The sequence below is a fragment of the Odontomachus brunneus genome, unplaced genomic scaffold, assembly GCF_010583005.1.
Source record: "Odontomachus brunneus isolate Ranch 3 - 2012 unplaced genomic scaffold, Obru_v1 Obru_scaffold_041, whole genome shotgun sequence".
Lineage (NCBI taxonomy): Eukaryota > Metazoa > Arthropoda > Insecta > Hymenoptera > Formicidae > Odontomachus > Odontomachus brunneus.
The window spans coordinates 390,030-412,627 of NW_022639491.1; the positions used below are offsets into that span (position 1 = coordinate 390,030).

Genomic DNA, 22,598 nt, shown 5'->3' on the forward strand with positions numbered 1-22,598 from the left:
AGTGCCACTTTTTCTGCATAATATGTGAGATATCGTTCCTCGTTAAATCAACAATCATATAATGAAACAGATATAATAGATATGGTTAAAAAGTTATTTGGTCTGTTCTTTCGCTCTGCACTGCTGCACTGGTGCAATAAGTTAGAGTGAGACAAATATATGTTTGTCTCACTCTAACTTATTGCACCAGTGCAACAGCGCAGAGCAAAAGAACAGACCTCTGGCGTCAGTAAATATTAAATATATCACTGGATACGCGCTACGTTCAACATGTGATTTACGACGATTTGATATTTATTTTCTAACTCCCATTTTAGATTTCTCTATTTTTGAATTTAATATAAATTTCTCTCAACATATAAATCACTTCCTATTACATAAAGTAACGTGTATGAAAGAAATCTTGAAAATTCATTAACCATTGTTAAAAAAGTGTTTCTAGGTTAGTTTTATCAATATAATAATAGTATGTTAGTTATAATTTTTTATAATTATATATATACATATATTTTGCAATATATATATTACTATTTAACTATATATTTATATATATATATATATCCCAGACAGCACAAGATCTCCTCAGAACATCCTGAGGACGAAGAAATGTCCTCAGGACTTTCTTAGGATGTATTCTGGATGTCCCTGGACATCTGTGCTGTTAGGATATATATATGTGTGTGTGTATGTGTGTAACATTAGAGATATGTGTGTATAACACTAGAGATATATTGATAAATATCTCATACAAGAAATATTTCTTCACATAATATATAAATATACAAACTATTAAACTACTTGTCTTTACAAATATTATTCTCTCTTTCTTTAATATATTAATTAATATATGTTTATTATTGATTTCTTGTTTTTCTTTGTAGTTTGTTTTTAACATGATCAAATTATACATTTTTCTTACATAATTCATTTTTAATTTTTTTTAAATTTTCAGTTTTGTGTGTGTTGGTCTGCTTTAAAACAATATGCCAGTGGATCAGATTCAATATTCTGAGAAATACAATGATGATAAATATGAATACAGGTATATTTTGATTATAAATCTAATTTTAAGTTTGATGAAATTCTTACATATAGTATTTTAAGTTGAATGAAATTATTATGTGTAATATACATTTTTTTAACAAGTTATGGAAATTCATTAAATGAGTTATGGAAAGTTATATTTGATATTATCTGTGATTCTATCTATATAGGGAAATAATATCTTTTATAGTAATTGTTACAATTTAAACTTATATAAATACACAAATAAATACAAATTAAAAAAATAAGCAGTAGAATCTTTAAAAATAAATAATAGTTTTTTTCTTAGATATTTAAAATTAATATTCAAAGAAATAGTGTTATATAAACAACTCTCTCTTTCTCTTTTTTCTCTCAAATTTAAAAATATTTTAATAAAAAAAACTAACTTTTTAAAATAAAGTTTATATATAAAGTATGCTATACTCTCTCTTTATATGAAATATAAAAAAAATGGTATGCATATACATAGGCATGTGATACTGCCACATGACATAGCTAGACATGTTCCAAAGACTCATCTCATGACAGAAACTGAGTGGAGAAATTTAGGAGTCCAACAGAGTCCTGGATGGGTTCATTATATGATGCATGGACCAGGTATAGTAGATTGCAGATTGATAAAGAATATTATACAAAATTTATTATTACTCATACATCTATTTTTTTAGAGCCACATGTGTTATTATTCCGTAGGCTGAGGAACGATTTTGAGGCACCTAGGTGTATTTCATCGACAGGAGAAATCACTACTTGTTGTTGAATTAAATTGAAAGTATTGCTATGTGTAAGAGAGAGGGAGAGAGAGATAAAGAGATTATAGATAAGTGTAAATAATATTAAATATATAAAAAATAATATTAATAAGCATAGGACATCATTTTCACTTTTGTCTACAAAATTTATACTTAAAATAAAACTTATAGATGTTTCTAGAGTATAAAATAAAAAGAGCATGAATAATATATTTAGTATACATACATTCAGCTGGCAAAAAATAGACACTTTGTATTGTGACAAGTTTGTACAACTATAGTTGTTATAATTATTAAAGCAGTTACATTTATTATTATTATTATTAAAATAATACAAGGAAAAACAACATTATTATTCTTGATAATTATTCTTTTAATAAAATAAAAATTACTTAATTTTAATTTGGCAAAAATTTCAAGAATATTTTACAAAGACTCTAATTATAAGCTCGACTCATTTTAAAGACTGCAGACATGCACCGACATTCCCCATTGAAACGAGAAATCAATATAGGTCTATCGAAGAAGCACCGTCGAGGACAAATAATGCGATCGAAGCGTGACATCATCGATTTGGCACATTATCCGTGGGTCACGACATATTCCGTGTTTGTAGTTCCAATAATTATCTGTGGCTCGCAGATTATTTCATGTTTTCAGTTCTATTTGGTTCTTCTTAATGTGCGCATTATACTGCGTTCGTCCAACGCGACCTTTCCCCGCGAACTTTAACGAAAACTTTAGTAAAAACTATTCGCGGTATTTGATAGATGCATACGCGAAGTATCCGACGACTAAGTCGGACGATTAAGTGTTAATGTTCTGTTAATACTTGGAAGCGAATTCGTTTCATCCCATATTGGACGTTTGATTAAATAATGAAAAAATATCACTTTGACGATGTACAATAATCGTATACGTAGATGCGAATTGTTCTCTTTAAGCTTCGTGAAACTGATAATAATTTCGAGGAAGTAATATAAAAGAGTCGACCAATATAAGATATAAGATCGCATGCGTCCTCGCTAAATGACACAAATAATCGAGCAAGGACGACGGCGATGATAGGATTGATAGGAAGCATTCACGAAAGCATGCGGACTATTTAGTGGTTTTCCCGTTGGTGATCGTGGGTGAAAGCGCAGCGTGATGGTGGTGGTGGCCGAAGGATAAGAATTGTCGTGTAGTTATCCTGCTTATATCAGCTCCTATTCTGTCGCTTCCTTATTGATTACTTTTTAATGCCGTGGGTAGGGAGACAGAATGAAAAGTATGGACAGAAAAGTTCCGGTCGTAAGTTAAGAATTTAAGACGCTGAGCAACGACGCGATTGGAACGACGACCGTTGTGCCGCGATGTAGCGGCCCATCGAAACGTATATTCGCGATCTTCGGCTGTTTCCCCGAGCTCTCGACCGAACAAGAAAGCACGAATGATTACTACTGATCAAATCGAACACTTCTCCATAATTCCCAGTCATAAGTGACGTCACGTAATCGTAAGTATGTATTCTGTTGCGCTTCCTCGATGAGTCGTAAATTTTAAATCGTACAGATCAATTCCGCGGGCTTTCCGATTTATCTTAAATTAAGATATGAATCTAAAATTATTGAATTATCTCTCATGTTTTGCTTAACGATAGAATTAATTCCTTCGTCTTAATTTTCTTCCGCAATTGGCGTTTTAAAAATCCAATAAAAAGTTACGCGTTGACATTCATTTCGCGCTTTTGTATGAGAGATCATTGCGAGAAAATGAAACACGCAGATACTTCTTTCTCTTATGTGTACTAAAATATTTTTACTATTCTAACAGTTGTCATAAATATACCACAACGATATGGTGTATCATGAAAGGAAAACCGGCGCAACGAGAAAGGCGATCTTCCATTGTTGTACGAAACGCGCTGATGGTAAACGAAGCGACTGTTCATGTGAAGAATGGGAATTACAATAAAGCCATATCATTGTACAATCAAGTAAGTTTTACCATGATACATTTCTATAACGATAGCGAGATATTTGAACGATCGTTTTTCGATATGAACTTATTATTACGAGGTGAAAACATAAGTTACAATATTTAATTATATGTTCATGTGATACTCGAACAAGACGACAATCTAAAATGTTCCTAAAAAGCACCTTTCAGACATGCACATCGTACTGATAAAACAGGATCAAGTTGGAGCGAGGGCGTACGCGCGAAAAAGAAAATGGAAGAAATAATTTTAATAAATTTTAGAGATCTTTAGAAGTCTCTTCGCAACTTAAAAAGGACCTTTGAAATACTACAGTTCGATTTAATGGTGGATGTATAGAACAGAAAATCTTACCTTCGATTATTTTATCGAATAACCGATTATCGCCTAGAAAATTACGAACTGAATACTTCGACTCTTTCGGGGCGCGCTTTCTTCAAATTCAAACTTACTCAATGAACACGAAGGGGATACTCAAGTATCTCATCGGGATCCTTAGTTTACGTTTGAATTGTTATATCTCAAGGCCGAGAGCCTACGCCTACGCGCCTTGTAATGTAAAAATTGTTATACCGCCCGTTCCGGAAGAGTTGAAGTTAAGGTGTAATGCACTATTCAATTATGCATGCATCTTGCGATATTTCGGGAGTAGATATTTACCATATTTCACCTATGTGTTGAGAATCAGACTTGTTATCCGTTTCTAAGGAAACAAACCGCTTAGGTGTCGACAACCACACGTATTTTAGCACATACAGTGAAATACCTGTCGCCTGGAATTCTATTGTAAAAATCCTCCGTTCCTCGCGAGATTCGCGAAAGTGGTGATACATGAAGAGGAGAAGGATTAGTTACCTCGCCAAGTAAATCGGTAAAGTTCTATTTATCGTAAACATAAAGCTATTCTATTCAGTCGAATGCGATATTGATAAAATCAACGGCTGAGAATGAACGAGACATCGCAGGCGAGCGCTAAGGATGAGACGCGTACGAGCGCCGCGATCGAGCATCACGTTATGGATATCTTGAATCCTATGCTACATCATCACGATCTGCTGCAGAGTTATGTGCGAACACCCACGGAGACCGGGTCTGACTCGAAGAAGGATCAGGAGGAGTTCGAAGAGCCGAGCAAGGACACGCATCTGGGTAAATATGCGACCCTCGCCGATAGCGGCGACGGTAACGCTCGCAAGAGTAACGCTCGCAATGTGCACGACAAGAGGAAAAAGAGCAGTGACAAGAAGGAGAAGGACAGACTCGACATCGCTACTATGGAGTCGGAAATGAGGATCCAAAAGACACGGAGAAAGTGACGCCAACAAGTCAACGATTGTCATCGGCAAGAAGAGGTATATACCGACAAGGATCGCGCCGCTGCCGTGAACATGGGTACCACGGACATAAAGCAATCTCTGAAGCTGAAGCAACGCCAGGATCGTAGCAAAAGTTTGCAAATCCCGGAGGAGACCGAGCCCGGCGCGCTGCTGACGCTTGGTTTGCGCGAAATGCGCTTCGGCGATGTTAACGTCGCTATCAATTGCATCAACAAGGTTCACGAGCTCTGATGATTTTTCTAGGCAAATCAGAAAAAGCGACAAGCGCGTACATACGCATAGAATAATATTCGGGACCGATATATTCGTTTAATTAACATATAATGAGAATCGGGTCTTCAGAATTTTCACGGGCTTCAAACGAACGCGCTGTTACATTTAACACAAAACTACTTAGATCATTATTTAAGTGGTAATTGATACGAGAAATTTTAAATCGAAAGAGCTTAAGATTCTTAGGATCCTTAAGATTCTTAGGATTCTTAGAATTCCTTAAGAGCTTAAACTTTCGACTTAAAATTCATGCATTGACCTTCAAACGTTTAATTTATATTTAAATGTAACATCGTATCCGTTTGAAATTGGTGAACACGTTAATGTTACGCGCTAGTGACGTAAGAATTTATTCGACAGGCATTGGACTTGAACCCCAACGACAAGAACGCCTTGATAGCGCGCAGCAAATGTCACCTTTTGTTAGGCGAATCGCAAAAAGCGCTGGACGATGCCGAAGCGGCATTGCGGCTAAATCCTAAGGATTCCAGCAACTCCAAGGCGGTATACTGCAAAGCGGAGGCGCTTTATCATCTGGGCGATTTCGAGATGAGTTTGGTGTATTATTATCGTGGAATGAGAATCCGTCCGGAGTTCGGGCAGTTCCGTCTCGGCGTTCAAAAAGCGAAAGACGCGATACAGAATATATTACGAAAAAATTGATCGATGCACTCTCACCGAAAAGCACCAAGGTAACAAATAGAAAATACAATGCAGTTTAAAAAGTAACAAAGTGATTAAAATTCCGAGATCAAGCTGAACGATACAAAGTTGCTCGAATTCAACTTAGTCTGTTTTTTAGTAGAATTTCACTGAGATAAATTTGGAGAGTACAATACGAATATTCGCACGATGTTTATCCACTTCTTTCCATTAGTTCAGTTTGTCTAGGTAGTTTGTTTACGCGTGATACGTATGCTCCAAAAATCTATCTGGACAAATTCGCGTGTTTACATAATGCACATACACTGGAGAAATCGACCAATCGCGTGCCCGGCGCGCGAAAAATAAAAGAAAAAAAATATATAGCAACAAGATGTAATTTATGTTAGACACATTACTGGTCGATTTTTCCACATATATGCATCATTATGTAGTTATGTAAATCCATTCAAATATACTTCACTCCCAACTGCGCCCGCGCGTGTCATCAATGCAAGTCATATTGCAGTATCGTGATATGGAGGGGACGGAAAACTATCATAGACGAAGGTATACGTATTGGGAGAGAAGCAACGGAGGAGACATCGCATCAAAGTTCTATTGTGGTGTAATTAGAATAACGATGCGTCATCTATCTTGTATATTGTGAATAAATCCATTTGTGTCAATCTTTGTAAAGTTAATGGATTATTTTACTAGGTATGATATTTTAAATATGCTATTATTTTACTGAATATGATATTTTTTAACGATATCTGTTCAATACAATAATACTTAATAATAGAGTATTTGATGCACTTTGTACCTCATTAGCATAAGTATTGGCCAGGTGCTATTGAAAATTATTGATCCTGAATATTTTATTAGATAGATTTCTTTTTAACAATGCGCACATGATATAGCAACAATATTTGCTGTACTTTATGTGTGGTTAGCATAAGCATTGGCTAGATATTTTATCGACAACCATTGATTCTGAATATATAATTTAGAATACTTTATTAGATACGCGATCTTTTTTAACAATACACGCTCACAGTATATCAATATGTGTATACGAGTATGTGTGTGAAGCTGATGTTTCATTCAATAGGAATTCATGAACTACTTAGAATTTTAAATTTCTTTTTAATAGTTCTAAAGTTCCTGATAGCTTAAATAAATAGCTCTACTCATTAAAGCAGAAAACAGGCATCCGAACAAACTAAGACGCCAGGTTCACGCAACGTTTCAATTTGTTTTAAACGAGTTCTGTTACCATATCATGATTATAGATTTTCCAAGATTTACAGTTCTATAAGAATTCTACAAATTTCTACTGTATAAGAGCAAAATAGAAATTAATTATAAATAAAATAAATTAATTACAAAACAAATAAAATAAAATAAAAATTAGTGACAATAATATAATGAATACATTGAAAAATTCTCGCTCATTGGATATCACGCGTCGCGCTGGTGTGTGAGCATTGCCATATTTGAAAAATCCTCGCTTCTGAAACAGCACATGCGTGCAAGCACGGAAGTGTGAACAATAATGGCCGTCGTTCCGGAAATTAAATGTATGTCACAAGAAAAAGTATTAATTTCAGTGTGCAAGTATTTATGATCGGTATTCATAGTCAGGTCTTATATTTAAGGCCGTCTTAAGTTCATCTTCAGATACTCCATAGCTAATGAAATGATACGTACAGCATTTAAAGATGAAGTTTATGAGGCTCAGTGAAGAGTATAACAAGATAAAACTATGTTTTGTTGATATATTTTTTGATTTCTATTTAAATTAGTCCTGTAAAACATGTAAATATTAGTAATTATTAACAGAGTCCAATTAGGTTATGGATTCATCTCTCTCCTTAACGTTACGACAGGCTATGTTTGGTTATATAGTCTATGATCAAAGATAAGTTGTATACTGAGTTCATATGATACGTTGGACCTTGCCTGCAAAGTGGGGATTGAGTTCAAAGTACCATTATATTACGACATTATTTTTTAAATATTTATACAATCGAAAAAATTCGTTACATTCTTCACAAACCTTGTGGTAAAGCACTCGATAGTGATCAACGTGTAAAACTTTTAATACGCTAACATATTTCAAAGTAGAAATAGAAGAATGATTAATACAGGGTATGTATCTTTTATAAATATGCGGTATAATTACATGATTCAGCAAATATTTGTTATAATATTAATCTGCATTTATATATTTTAATATTAATATGGTCCTTTCAATTATTTATAGTGTGTGTATAATTAATTTATATTTTTATAATACATTTAGTTACACATTAATTTTATATTAAAATTTCTTAGTTTAATAATCAAGTTTAATAATTAACAATAAATGTGACCATATAATACTAATTAATTATATTAATATTTGATACAGAAAGCTAGCTGGTCGCACTATTTTTATTACCGGTGCATCTAGAGGGATTGGGAAAAGTATAGCGTTAAAAGCAGCAAAAGATGGTGCAAATATTATTATTGCTGCCAAAACTGCTGAGCAACACCCAAAGCTTCCGGGTACCATTTATACAGCAGCCAGTGAAAGTAATTGATTTGAACAAAGATTTATGGTTTTACTTATTACATAATTTTGTAAATATAAAAAATCTGTAGATATAACTACAAGAAATAATAATTTTTAATATATTAAATGTTGATGGTTAATGCTATACTATTAACATTTTATCTATATGCATATGCATATACAAAACATACTTGGAGTGTCATATAAATGCAACCAATAGAAAATTTAATGAAATTACAAGTATAGTTTTGCAAAGATTATATTCATTCATTATCCAATTGATATCATAGGACATAGTTTGTGTATTGCTATTGCAAGACATTAAGCTATGGTATCTATATAATGGTATACAGATAAAGGTGTGTAATGTTGATAGCAATATGTTAAAAGAATGTATAGAAAGCATTTCTTATGAATTTATTTATTAATTATTTATTTTTATTATTGTTTTTATAGTCCTAACATATTGATTGTTTTATATCATTACATTGACCATGATATTTATTGCATGAAAGGTTAAATCATAGTACATGTTAAGGTTAAATCATAGTACATGTAAAGGTTAAATCATAGTACATGTCAGTATTTTGCATGTATGTAGCAAATATTTTGCAATATGTAGCATATATCACATTATATAATTATGTTTTGGATTTTATTGCTTTAACAGGCATCACAGCCTTCTTGATTTATGGTGTTAGAAGCAAGAAAATGCATAGCCTTGCTCAAAATTCCTGCAAAATACATCAAAAAGATGTATCCAAAAATTGACATTTGCAATTGATTAAACATGTTTTCAAAATACTCTGAACATTTTTTGCTCTAACAATCGATAAATAATCGTAAAATTAACATAATAATATAAGATAATGAGGAAATATAGATTAAAAAAGAAAGTTGCATGTTTTAGAAGTGTACTTAATCTATTGCAAGTGTCATTTTTTTAATATATCTTTATTTTGACATAGTTTGCAGGAATTTTGGGCATGCATTCTTTGTTTCTGATGTCATCAATCAAAAGTTCCACAACGAGGGACCGGGATCCTTAATTATATTATTTTTGACAATGATTTTGTTGCTGTATTCAATTTTATACAACATCAAGCCGAATTACTTACAATTTCACATTCGCACAATAAATGATAAGATCTATGACTAGATCTATTGTTACAAATTTTTCGAACCTAGAAATTTATTGTGAAAAATGTGACATTTCAGTTGAAGCAGCTGGTGGTAAGGCTTTGCCTTGCATCGTAGACGTGCGCGATGAGACACAGGTGCTTAATGCAGTGAAAAGCGCAGTTGAGAAGTTTGGTGGTATAGATATCCTTGTAAACAATGCGAGCGCTATTTCTCTAACAGGTACTGTTGCCACTGATATGAAAAGATATGATTTGATGAATAATATCAACACTAGGGGAACATTTCTTGTGTAAGTTTTTTTAACAATTATACCGTCACAGTTAATGTTTAAGAAATTAATGTTGAGTAATACAACTATGAGTGACAGACTTAAATAGCTTAAATCGCTCATTAAGATGAATGCTCACGAATATATATTTTGCAATTTATGTTACAGATTACAAATAAATAACATTATGTTTTAGATCAAAAGCCTGCATACCATATTTGATGAAAAGCCCAAATCCGCATATAGTCAATATAAGTCCTCCACTGAGCATGAAGCCGTTTTGGTTTAAAAATCACGTTGCATACACAATAGCTAAATATGGAATGTCTATGTGCGTTCTTGGAATGGCAGAAGAACTTAAATCAAACGGAATCGCAGTAAATGCTGTCTGGCCAAAGACAGGTGCGTTGTTTAGAGTTTTTATTAGCCACAGAGAAAAGAAAATTGTATTTTGATTTCAGTTTTGCAATCCGGAATGTATCCAACTATATTCTATAACAAATAATTATTTCTAAAACAGCATATACATTTTAAATAAAATATTGTTTGTAGCTATTCATACCGCTGCAATCGAGATGTTATCAGGTGCAGAGTCGAGTAATTTCAGCCGTAAACCTGAGATCATGGCAGATGCTGTTTATGCATTGCTCTGCAAAGACAGCAAAACCGTTACTGGACAATTTTTAATTGACGAAAATATATTGAGAGACGAGGGTATTGTAGATTTGACAGACTATGCTTGTAATCCAGGTAATATCACTTTTTGTGTTTCTTAATTTAATAAATTTAATTTAATAAATTATTAGCTATGATAACTTTTTTTATGATTAACATTTTTCTTTTTTCAGAAAACAAGGATAATTTAATGCCGGACTTTTTCGTAGAAGAAAATCTGGAGAGTATCCAAGAATATGCATCTGATAAACCGCAAATCGCCAAAAAAACGAGCACTAGTGAAAGTGGAAAAGTAGAACGTATATTTAGTGCTATTAACGCTAATTTGAGTAGTGATTTGGTTAGCAAAACTGGCGCTATATATCAATTCAATGTTAAAGGTAATTTAATCTTGTGTGTCTAAATATATGAACTTTAGCCACTATGACTAAGACTAGTCTTTAATCGTTTATTATTTGAAAATATTATTTGTTTAAGTTTGTTTAAATATAAGTTTATATTAAGCACATATATTTATTTTTTTATTTTTAGGAGATGAAGCTGGCGTATGGTTCATTGATTTAAAAAACGGTCAAGGTGCTACTGGAAAAGGAGAGCCAAGTCAGCCAGCAGATGCTACACTCACAATGGATTCACAGAGTTTCTTTGCCATGTTTACAGGTAAGTGCAAGGAGTTCTTCATGTAACTTCATGTTAGTTTTCATCTTATTTATTTTTACAATTATTTTTATCTATATTTTACAAATTGTTTATATTTTACGCTATTCTTGGACGTTTGTCTGCAGGTAAACTAAAACCTACGGCCGCTTTTATGACAGGTAAGTTGAAAATTAGCGGAAATTTACAGAAAGCAATGAAACTGGAAAAACTAATGACCAGTCTGAAGTCTAAACTATAAAATTAAAATACGTGATGTTTGTTATTACGTATATGTTCTATTATAAATTTTTGTATATTACAACATACAAAAAAGCGATTATAAATATATTTTATATACACAATATGTGCAATATGTCAATTATGAGAGAAAGAAGTACATGATATTTCAGCATTATTTTTTTTTCTAACATGGTATCTATATTTCTTGAGTAAAAAGTATATTACACATTTTGCGAATATTCAGGAGGATTTTTGATCATATCATGATAACGCAAAATGTTTTTTTTACATGTAAGTTAAGGCTGCTTTAATGTATGTATTTGTATGAAGGAATTATTGATTGAAAATTAACATGTTCGCGATCAGGATTCATTTAGGAAATTTTCATCATTTTTTTTGCTTTTTATACAAAAAGAAAACGAGCTTAATTTAATTATGTGAATAGAAAAATTATTATTGTCACACGTATGTGTGATATTGGTTGCAAACATGTTAATAAATTATTTACTAAAAGGAAGTGGTATGGAATTAATGTAAATTATTGTGAACTACTTATTATATCAGTATTAGTGTTTTTGACTGAAATGTTTATATTTAAATTCCACGAATGAATGAAAATATCTTTAATGAATTTTTACACGATATATATAACAAGTTTTTGTAAACAAAGTATAAACTGTATTTTTATAAATTCATTAATATTTAATAAGATATATACATATATATATAAATTTTATAGAAGTATTTTACACTACCTTCTCGTATTACATACTCATAAAGATGCTTTTATTTCAACATTGGAAATATTACCTGCGTGAGTACTTTTGCTTCTTCGTAGACTCCAAAGAATATAAAACCTCCTAATGTAATCCACGTTACTCTTGGTACAAAACCAGCAAACAATCTACAATGCCCCAATGAATAGGAATGCATTAAAAGATTTTTAATTTTAATCATAGGATGTGAGAAGAGTGACTAGAGATATTTACCCACGAAAACCATTTTCTACATATGTCTCATAAAGTACATTCGATATCGTCAATTCTGATAAAAACGATGTTCTACTAGCAAGCATTATCCTCGTTTTTGCGACATCCAATGGAGTTGTAACAGCCGCAGAGATGCCTCCTAAAATTATTTAGGGTGCATATAGATAGACCTAAGATATATCTAGTCATACAAGATATACAAGATTATAATTAATTTAATATTATTTATATTCATATAAGTATTTTTTCAATATATAAAACCTGAAATGGCGCCACAGATTGCACTTTCCATAGGATATATTTTTCTCTCAATATGAGAACTGTAGGATGTTTTCAGATATTCCCATAATGGAAACTGTACAATACTAAAAGGTGCGTCACGCAATACTGTGCTCCAGTATCCACGATACAATAATTTAAGACCAAGGAATTTTTGATCTACTATTTGTGCTTGTTTTCTTTGCTTTAAAACTTCCACTGGGACTCTTATTAAACATGCTACCTTTGTGTACAAAGTAATGTAGTTAATATAATTGAGTCTCCATTTGTTTAAAAAAAAATGCTTCTTGAATTAATTATAGATATTTTGCACTCATTTTTGTTATTATATGAAATATGAAGATGTGTTCCAAATTGTTTGATCCATTACACTGATTTATATGTGATGCAATACATATACCCAACTATATAAAATGGTGCTTTCAGTTTTCTTTAAACTGCTCACATAGATATTAAAATAAAAGTAATATAATTATTATTAAAGAATAGTACCATTTCTGATAGTGTTGCAGCTCCCATGTGAAGTAAAATATGATGCTTTTCAGAAATCCTAGGTCTTGCTACAGTTTTAATTTCTTCATATGTTAAAAAAAATAATGCAGCTAAAATATATAATATATATATATATAAACTTTATAGAACTTTAGATTGCCAGATGTTATACATTATCGATTACCAGTTGGTGCTGAGCCAATTATAACTGGACAAATTCCTTTGTAAAGACCTGTAAATCCTCCAGTCTTAATAAACCCTTGTTTACTCTGCAATCGGGTTTTCAATGTATCTAATGGATATAATGTAATATCTACAAATGTTCCTGCAGCACCTCCTGCCTAGAGGTAAACATTTAAATTATATTAATGTAAAAGTGTATAATTTTATTTTTAACATTTCGTATTAATTATAGCGTATTATTACGTTACTACATAACCATTGTAATACCATTGTTAAAATTAGTATTATTTATACAAAATACATACAGTAAAAAGATATAATTCAGCATTTTACTTACAATAAGTGAAGTAATAAAAACATTCTGTATACTCATTTTCGCCGGTCGTTTTTCATATTCTGTCATGTATGAAAAAAAATATATAGACGTCTTTTAAATAAAAAGTAATAAAAATTACACTTTTATCACAAAAGAAAAGACAAATCTTAGCCTATACATTCTGATAGTGCGTTAGTCAATGTAAACTCTTGATATGAGTTTCAGTTTCAATATTTGGCTGAAAGCACTTTGCTTTAAGTGATTCTACGTCATTGCTCCGAGTAAAAGCTTCCATCTCTCTCTCTCTCTCTCTCAATCTCTCAATATGGCTTCAGGCAACCAAAAGGCGTACCCCCAACACCACTCAATAAAAGCTTCCATCGTATGTGTATTCATGTAAGGTGTGTTCTCATATTAGACGGTACGATTAGTACCAACCAACCGATGCAAAGAATTATCTAGTGAATTACTAGATCGAAATCATTACAATCATTACAATCATTACATCATCATTACAATCTGTGTCCAATTGTACCGTGGTCAATCGGGTCCCACCCATAGACGTAGTATAGGCCATCACACACAAAATTCTGTAAGAACTTAAATCGTAAGGGTAAGGAAATCGACCAATCCCAATCGAGTATTCGGCTCTTTGTAATAATGGAGAGGTTACGAAGAGCCGAGTGCTTGATTAGGATTGGTCGATTTCTTTACGTTTACGTTTTAAGTTCTTACGGAATTTTGTGTGTGATGGCCTATACATGGATTCCGCATACGGCCAGAAAAGTAGAACCAATATGTAGAAAAAGACCATAGACGTTGGTTGCTTTCCAACAAGAGACACAAATCGACACAAACATCATTCTATTTTTGTTCTACATTTAGTGAGTAACAAAGATAGGATGATACCTGTGTCGACTTGTGTCTCTTGTTGGAAAGCAATCATAATATACATAGACTCCGCATACATTCAGAAAAGAGAAGCCAATATGTACAGCCCTTCTGTTCTCTATCTCTTTCTGCACAGACAAAGTGTGCGATAAGATTTAAGTAAGATTTAAGTAAGATTTATTTAATTTAGTCCCGATTCACAATAGATGTAGTAAGCTTTAAGCTTTAAGAAATTGACCAATCACAGTAAAATTTGAGGAAAATAATCGACTGTGATTGGTAAATTTCTTAAGGCTTAAAGCTTACTACACCTATTGTGGCTCGCGACTTACTTGCCTGTCTAGGGGTGCGCTCTATAATATTATGGAAACGAGAAATTCATGCACGCGTGACAAAAAAGTGACAAAATAGGAAGAAAACTATAGCCCCTCTATTCTAGCTCTCTTTCTAGATGTTGGCTTTACTCTACTATACGACAGAACATAGGGCATTCGGAGTCCATGGTTGCTTTCCAACAAGAGACACAAGTCGACACAAGTATCATCCTATCTTTCTTACTCACTAAATGTGGAACAAAGATAGAATGATGTTTGTGTCGACTTGTGCCTCTTGTTGCATATATACTATGTTCATAGTCCCACCTAACTTTAAGCTGTAAGAAATTAACCAATCACAATTTATTATTCCTCTATAATTCCACTGTGATTAGTAAATTTCTTAAGGCTTAGAGTTTACTACACCTATTGTAGATCGGGACTAACATGTTACGGATGTGCTTGTGCGTTGGCTCTTAAGTTTATCTTTAGATGCTTTGTAGCCAATGAAATCATATGTAGACCATCCAAAGATGAACTTAAAGGCCATCTACAATAGCTGTAAGAATATGGCTGTAAAGCTGTAAAGTGAGCTGTCAGTGAATGAAAATAATTAATTTCGAGTCTTACAGCCTTAGGGCTATCGCACACAAATTGACATAACTGCATATGCATAGCATAGGACCGTATGTACCAATGAGCATCGAGTATTAAGTCGCCATATTGGTGTTCGATGCTTAATATTCGATGCTCATTGGTCCATACGATCTTATGCTATGCATATGCAGTTATGTCAATTTGTGTGCGATAGCCCTTATTCTTACAGCTATTGTAGAATGGCTTTAAGACGATTTTAAATATAAGATCCGACTATGAATACCGGCCCTAAGGTTTATAAAGATTGCAACCGCGCTGCGCCATCTGTAACTTTCCCAACTGAATCTTGACGCGGAGGTTCGAAACGTAAGAGCTCCCACGTATTTTCTGCTATTTTGGCTAGCCAAAGGTGAATTTCATGCACGATTTATCATTTAAAGTATCCAAAATAAAACTCATGCGTTTGTGATAATAAAATAATGTCGAACAATCGCCGTGAGCGAATGTCTCGTGACATATTCAAGTCTGCCGAAATATCTTGCGCACTCATCGTATTCTAGTTAGGAGTTTCGTTGCGGAGTTTTACGACTTGTTCAAAGCGAGTTTCGCGTGAGCATTATTACCGAAAACATATTTTGTAGCGATATATTGTAAAAAAAGATTTGAATAATCGCTGGGAGCACAGATATCACGAAACAGCTCGACCGAGTGAAACTGGTACATATTAGCACTTCAAGAATCACAACCGCCATTGTGTCCTTTGCGATTTCAATTCGTTAACAGTGAGTTTCGCGCGCATTCATCGCCGGAAGTGTCGTATGTTTACGCGGCGAAGTGTCGTCAAATAATTGTCGAAAATGGATATCTCTTGCAAAGAGTCGTCGAGTAGCTTCGCTTAAATCGTCGAGCTTCACTTTTTCGAACCATCAAAGAAGAGTTTCGCGCGCGAGATATTCGGGAATGTCGAAAGTAAATTTCGTACGTTGCATGGTGGAGTCAGCAGTTTGGTGAAGAACGCGAGGTTTACCATATAATACAGCTCGAAGGTCAAATCGTAATATGCTAAGCTTTCAACCAGTCGTAAGTTTCCGCACGATTTGTGATTATACAAATGTTTTGATACACACACACACACACACACAGGCTGCATTCTGGAATTCACTGCCGTACTGAAATTCTATAGTATACGTGACATGAACTATAGATTTTCAGTACTGGCAGTGAATTTCGGAATCCAGCCACAATATACACAAGCAAGAATAGTTTTGAAAATGACAAGTTAATGATTTTGATCTCAACAGCTATGGAGCTAAGGTTGGTCAATGGTCCAGGCATACAATACCTAATGACAATCCCAACAATGACACTTAGATATCATGCATTAGAAAAACAAAGGACTTGGGCTATGGGATCTTGGTGCTGAATATAAACAATTTAAAAATCATTGCTGGAAAACTACATGCCACACATCATGGTAATTCAATACTTATAATAATTTTAATACTTTTAATTCATACACACATGCATTCATATGCACGCATACACACATACACACATATACAGATTATGTATATTATTATATAGTTGCTTTTTATTATTCAAATATTGTTTAATTTTTGTGCAGAATAATAAAGATGGTTATGAGTATTTTAACCATGTGGAACTACATTCAAGATTTCAAAACCAAGAATATTGCTATCATTGCTCATAAATCTGGAAAAGATTGTGTAATATAACATGTAAATAAATAGTACATTTTTTTATTGTGACTTAAATATATTTACATATAGTAGTATATTGTAATTTTTGATGATTTGTATTGTTACAGGAGATGATATTCGAGGAACGGTTTAAGGATAGAGTCTTTACGATAGCTTTACTAGATTCCATGCGTGTCATATATTGGAAAGACAAAGTTGAAAAATGTAAGTACAATGTGAAAAAATTTGAACTTTATCTCCATCGATGATGGAGAAGTGAAAGATTTTTCATACATATATATATCTGTGATCAACATATATCAAAACAATTTTAAATTCCTATCATAAAGCTGTAACATGACTTAATAACTAAAAAAAATAACTAAAAAATGTCAATAAATATGATCTTATAGTTTGTTAGGTATATCACAATATATAATAATTCATATAATTCATAATGTTCATATTATATTATTTAACATATAATTATATTTATACAATTATATAGATTACAGATATATATTGTGTAAGAGGAAAATGTCTTTGTATTTTTGGGATTAATGATCTTTTGTGCATAATTTTTCTATTTGCATGCATTTTATATGTCATTGTTAAATTATTGCATCTCCTGCTTTAAGAAAAATTGACTACGATTTATGAAATTGAAACATCAAGGACTATAATGTACATTGTATATATTCATACACAATGTACCTGTGTATTCCTTTTAAAATTATATTTCATAGAAAACTGACAAAACTAAACCAATTAATTTATCATACAATAACGCGTGCAAAGACACAACATTTCCTTTATTACAGTAACGAGATACATTACTGTAATAAAAATGACTAATGTTACTCATATTCTTGAGGTTGCTATCAAAAGTTTCATCCAGGTCTATTCCAAAAAGATATCTCTTAATGTCAAAGTTAATAAAAACTTTTAGACTATGCTAAAAAGCGTAGTGCATTTTATAGAATGTATGAAACTTTTATGCATTGTCCGAATCCGATATCTTGCCCGATAATGGAAGCGTGGAATATTTTATTATTGAGGGTATTTATAAATGTGCATTCTGATATCAGAACCATCGAATATATATCGAATATATAAGTTCATAAATAAATATTATATCTGATCGCGCGGTATTCTTCGCGATGAAACACTTCGACTATCAGTCGGTTATCAGTCGACTTCCACACCGATGTCCACACCGATAGCGTTGAACGTACAAAAGCGCGCCGAGTGGCTTCGTGCACTCGCGCTGAACAGTGAGCTCAGGACGATGGGAATCGTTTTAACCATCTGCAGTATTGTCCATTAACAATAGCACCGCGTGACTTCTTCTATTAGCCTTCTACGTTACCGAGTGCGTACTTCAGACTCAAGTCCCGTCCATTCGATGGGTCTTTGGCCATACCCGTGTTAATTGTCGAGACCTACATTCGTCTTCGCAATCTTAAAACCTCGATAATCAACAAAATTAATTGACTTAAACAAATCAATCATTTGAAACGAGAATATACTTGACGACGAAAGAATTATTGGATGCATTTTACGCAATTTATTAAATATCTCAATTTTCTTTGTCCCATATAAAATACACACGAAAGAAAAGGATACCATGGATCGTTGCAGCAATCAGATATCGTCATAGCTACCACATAATTGGTTGCTTCGTATTTTACTATTGAATCTAGTTGGTATAACCAGATTTATATGTAGGTCAGTCATATTGTTTCTTCTATGTAGGATTCAATTTTTCAAATTTATGGAAATCTACGAAGCGATAGTTGCATTGTGTTTTATTCTGGATAATCGTATGATTTGTTCGCAAGATCTCGTTCTTTATCACATGCATAAAGCTTGATCTGTACACCGATGTAATAAGAAGGACTCAACGAGAGATTGTGTGTGCGCGCGCGCGTTCCCATTTATAGAAGCGGTTAGCTGTGAACTCTTAGCTTTGATAATAGAACAGCGCGACTCCTTTTATTAGCTCCTCGCGTTACTGAGTGGTGCTCGACGATATTTGTCCATCCGGTGGATGAGCGTTAACATATAACTTTCATGCGTTCCATTTGCATGCTTCGCATTCGTGTTCGAGAATCAAAAAGAATCAAAGAGGAAGTTATCGAACAGTCCTTCTTGGTTTTTTCGTTTCATGAATCTGCTTGTCAGTATAAGTCAGATAATGAAATACTTTTCTGGTAAAAGTTTTTGTTTAAAATATGGGACTGCAGAAAATAGCATCTTGCAACTAAAGATTTTTTTTTGACGTATGTATTTGACTTTGTTATGGAATGTAATGAATGTTTCACGAGGTAAGCATTTGTGTTTCAGAAGCATTCTCATTATTTACATACACAGAATCGCGAAAGATCTCTCTCGGATCGTCGTTGCGCGCATTCGTGTTTCAAGGGGTTACGATCAAAATACGCGCGTGCAAAATTGTCCACTGTCGCCGGTGCGACCGCAATAATCTCGCATATTCGCAGATAGAGCGGAGTTAGTGTGCGTGCGTTCGCGTCGGGTGTTACATTATCGGAGACGCGGGATAATTAATTAGAGTGCTGGTGCAAACAGCAGGTTTGGCAGAAGAGAGTAGGAAGGGAAGAAGGAGGAGGAGGAAGAGGAGGACGAGGACGACGACAGACCCATACTCATCCCTGTCGTCTGTCCGGAACTCCGGCGTACCTTGCGCGCTCGCGTTCGCCATGGCGCAAATATAATCGACGGCATTTCCCACGAGAGTACGATGCCGCCGGTTGTGCATACGAACGCTGGTTCGCGCGGGCCACGTCGACGGGCGGACGGTGTTTCTCCTTGTTGGAACCGCAGCTTTCGAGTTTGCCCGCGCATATTTGCACGGCACAGCGCGGCGTGGCGCGGGATAGACGGACGACGATATGTACGTTTAATCGCTTCGATAACCGATCACCCGTATTTGCCTGACGCTGTTCGCTTTCGAGTCTGTCCAATTGAATTGACTTGTGAGTGGATTCCGTTGTTCGTTACCTATTAGTAAGGAGCTCGTAAACCATCATCGCCAGTACAAACGACATACGAGAGGATGTTCCGTTCGACTCTTACGCGTGCTCTTTTATTTCTCTCTTTTTTTTTTTTATTTCGTTTGACGCAGACATTAGTGACGATAGGGAGATAAGTAAAAATTTCGTGACACGATCTATTTTCTCGTTTATTCTTCGATGTCAGTGCAATGCACTGCTTCACGACGCTGTGCGAAAGCCGATCAATGGCTTTCCTTCGTGTAGAAGTTAAAAGTCACGTAGTTTTACCTTGCGGTTTCCTACCACGTGCACGTGCGCCTCACGACATTTTAAGGAGGGCTGCGCTTTGGCAGTGGCGGAAACGGCGTGTTCTCGTATCAGTCTTGCGGTCTGGCAGCTGCGAGTCGCTCGAGCACGGAGGGATCCCCTGCCAGAAACCTTAAAACCAAAAGAAAATACTCGGATCGTCGTTACCTAATATTCTACATGTAAATCTATCCATTGCATGATCATGTATGTGTCATGTTTGGAATGTATTTACCATAATGATAACATAATACAGGAGAGGGCATGTGCTTGGATAAAATTGTGTACTTGCACTTGAAAATAACTGTTTTGTGCAATTTGTAGTTTTCAGTATCTGGGGCTTTTGAGGTACGGCAAAATACTAATTATAATTTGATTTTATTCGTATTTGTATTTCAAATTGCGAGATCACACAGACATCTTAAGATGTATATCTATCACATTGTGAAAAAAATAGTCTTCATATAAAGAGAAATAATTTTTTTAAAAGAAATTATATAGAAAGAAAGCATCTTCTGTGAAAAATAAAAGGTATTATTGTATTAACGTCTTTGTAACTTTATGTTTAAGAGATGACGAAGAAAGAATATTTCTTAAATTCTCATATCTCTTTTTATTTTACGAGCTTTGATAACATGTGATCTTAGAATTTGAATCATCTGTTAATATACATACATTCTATTTAATATACATACATTCTATTCAGTGGACAACTTGATATTTCCAGGACAAAATATCTTTTTTTTCTCGTTTTCGTGACATAATGTACCGTGTGTATTTTATTGGTATTTTATCTGTGAGTTGCTTTATGTGTGAAATTTGTAGTATGAAACTTTAATGTTATAATTGTTGTAATTTCCATTTACAGATTTGCCAAAGCGGATCATATACAAATGTAAATTTATAATTGTAATCAAACCAGCAAGAAGAAAAGACTTCATGTATTTTTTAACTTTTATTCTTTTTTTGCAGTAAAAAAGTATACTGGAGGAAACATCCCCTCCAAAGAGCTTCATACAATGAATTATTTCTCGTTACAGATGATAATGATCGTGAAAAGTTACCATTTCTTTATATCATATCGATGTTTGATTGCATACCAAGTCGATATTTTCTTGTCAGCAAGGTTCCCTGATTTTCCTGATAATATCGATGATAATCCAGTATGCAATAAAAATAAAACGGAAAAGTTATTTAATTTTACCTATATTACAGACAAAGTACTAAGCAATAATGTTACGCTTTAATTAACTTCAAAATGTATACTTTCTTTTTCTCAATGATTCTTAAAATCATTACTTACAATATAATATATTGTTGCTGAGATCATCATTTATTCAAGATTATTATTCGTCATTCATAAAGACATATAAGATATATATTATTAATGACATTATTGTATATTAATAACGCTTAATGACACATTTCGGCAGATTTTCCAAAATCCATGTACAAAATGTGTGCTTTTCGTTTTTTTATTTGATATTCCTCTGAATATTTTGATATTTTACACGCAAAATAGAATATCGTGTCGTACTATCGATTTTTGGTTTGATGCCTATCCTATATAATATTCGTTAATCCAATCTGTGTGTCGCGGGAGCGGTCCGTTTCCAGAGACAAGAAGCAGACCAATACGCGGCGCACCTAATTGCGTTATAGTAATTACGTTATACGCGTTTCAGGCAATAACATCCCACCGAACAATAATACTGTACAGATACCGACGTTATTACGCGCGAAACAATTACTAAATCGTAATGAGCGACGTATTTGCAAAGGTCCATTGTAATTAGCTCCCACGCCTCAGATTGAATTACATAGTTTGAATATCGTGAGCCACGAAGGATGACGATTGTTTATATGCACGCTAATGAATTTTGTACTTGACATTACGATCATACAAATCATGATAATTTAATACAGAATATTATGTAATAAAAACTGTGTTCAATACGAA

General features: G+C 33.6%; 5 protein-coding genes across 19 annotated transcripts; 4 read left to right on the top strand and 1 right to left on the bottom strand.

Annotated features, from left to right (window-relative positions):
* Positions 1 to 1,902, top strand: LOC116844401 (cyclin-dependent kinases regulatory subunit-like). 3 transcript variants are annotated; one of them, XM_032815886.1, is made up of 5 exons: positions 6 to 24; positions 318 to 442; positions 953 to 1,042; positions 1,517 to 1,644; positions 1,716 to 1,902. In XM_032815886.1, the coding sequence occupies exons 3-5, from the start codon at positions 984 to 986 to the stop codon at positions 1,805 to 1,807; spliced, it is 279 nt and encodes a 92-aa protein (XP_032671777.1). In that variant the 5' UTR covers positions 6 to 24; positions 318 to 442; positions 953 to 983; the 3' UTR covers positions 1,808 to 1,902. The 3 variants fall into 3 exon arrangements, with proteins under 3 accessions (XP_032671778.1, XP_032671777.1, XP_032671776.1); XM_032815887.1 differs by lacking the exon at positions 318 to 442 and having other exon boundaries at positions 1 to 24; XM_032815885.1 differs by lacking the exon at positions 6 to 24 and having other exon boundaries at positions 209 to 442.
* Positions 1,903 to 2,445: 543 nt separating this feature from the next.
* Positions 2,446 to 6,725, top strand: LOC116844400 (tetratricopeptide repeat protein 25). Of its 4 annotated transcripts, XM_032815884.1 has the most exons (5): positions 2,446 to 2,982; positions 3,054 to 3,297; positions 3,615 to 3,777; positions 5,751 to 6,082; positions 6,562 to 6,725. In XM_032815884.1, the coding sequence occupies exons 3-4, from the start codon at positions 3,649 to 3,651 to the stop codon at positions 6,051 to 6,053; spliced, it is 432 nt and encodes a 143-aa protein (XP_032671775.1). In that variant the 5' UTR covers positions 2,446 to 2,982; positions 3,054 to 3,297; positions 3,615 to 3,648; the 3' UTR covers positions 6,054 to 6,082; positions 6,562 to 6,725. The 4 variants fall into 4 exon arrangements, with proteins under 4 accessions (XP_032671775.1, XP_032671774.1, XP_032671773.1 ...); XM_032815883.1 differs by having other exon boundaries at positions 2,446 to 3,301; XM_032815882.1 differs by having other exon boundaries at positions 2,446 to 3,297.
* Positions 6,621 to 11,679, top strand: LOC116844398 (hydroxysteroid dehydrogenase-like protein 2). Of its 2 annotated transcripts, none has more exons than XM_032815876.1 (8): positions 6,621 to 6,752; positions 8,449 to 8,612; positions 9,811 to 10,024; positions 10,200 to 10,405; positions 10,556 to 10,753; positions 10,852 to 11,058; positions 11,210 to 11,338; positions 11,464 to 11,679. In XM_032815876.1, exons 1-8 carry the CDS (start codon positions 6,736 to 6,738, stop codon positions 11,574 to 11,576), a joined length of 1,248 nt encoding a protein of 415 aa, XP_032671767.1. In that variant the 5' UTR covers positions 6,621 to 6,735; the 3' UTR covers positions 11,577 to 11,679. The 2 variants fall into 2 exon arrangements, with proteins under 2 accessions (XP_032671767.1, XP_032671768.1); XM_032815877.1 differs by lacking the exon at positions 6,621 to 6,752 and adding an exon at positions 7,621 to 8,186 and having other exon boundaries at positions 11,464 to 11,576.
* Positions 11,680 to 12,165: 486 nt separating this feature from the next.
* On the bottom strand, positions 12,166 to 14,126 carry LOC116844399 (S-adenosylmethionine mitochondrial carrier protein homolog). 2 transcript variants are annotated; one of them, XM_032815880.1, is made up of 6 exons: positions 13,838 to 14,126; positions 13,502 to 13,658; positions 13,318 to 13,400; positions 12,808 to 13,048; positions 12,547 to 12,685; positions 12,166 to 12,461 (listed from the first exon to the last, which is right to left on the bottom strand). In XM_032815880.1, the coding sequence occupies exons 1-6, from the start codon at positions 13,901 to 13,903 to the stop codon at positions 12,344 to 12,346; spliced, it is 804 nt and encodes a 267-aa protein (XP_032671771.1). In that variant the 5' UTR covers positions 13,904 to 14,126; the 3' UTR covers positions 12,166 to 12,343. The 2 variants fall into 2 exon arrangements, with proteins under 2 accessions (XP_032671771.1, XP_032671769.1); XM_032815878.1 differs by having other exon boundaries at positions 13,318 to 13,427; positions 13,838 to 14,125.
* Positions 14,127 to 16,197: 2,071 nt separating this feature from the next.
* Positions 16,198 to 22,598, top strand: LOC116844390. 8 transcript variants are annotated; one of them, XM_032815856.1, is made up of 6 exons: positions 16,200 to 16,698; positions 16,920 to 17,092; positions 17,243 to 17,345; positions 17,447 to 17,543; positions 21,507 to 21,579; positions 21,679 to 21,826. In XM_032815856.1, the coding sequence occupies exons 3-6, from the start codon at positions 17,253 to 17,255 to the stop codon at positions 21,680 to 21,682; spliced, it is 267 nt and encodes an 88-aa protein (XP_032671747.1). In that variant the 5' UTR covers positions 16,200 to 16,698; positions 16,920 to 17,092; positions 17,243 to 17,252; the 3' UTR covers positions 21,683 to 21,826. The 8 variants fall into 8 exon arrangements, 5 of the variants coding, with proteins under 5 accessions (XP_032671746.1, XP_032671749.1, XP_032671747.1 ...); XM_032815853.1 differs by having other exon boundaries at positions 16,209 to 16,698; positions 21,507 to 21,533; positions 21,611 to 22,598; XR_004378078.1 differs by lacking the exon at positions 21,679 to 21,826 and adding an exon at positions 21,611 to 21,632 and having other exon boundaries at positions 16,363 to 16,698; positions 17,243 to 17,357; positions 21,507 to 21,533.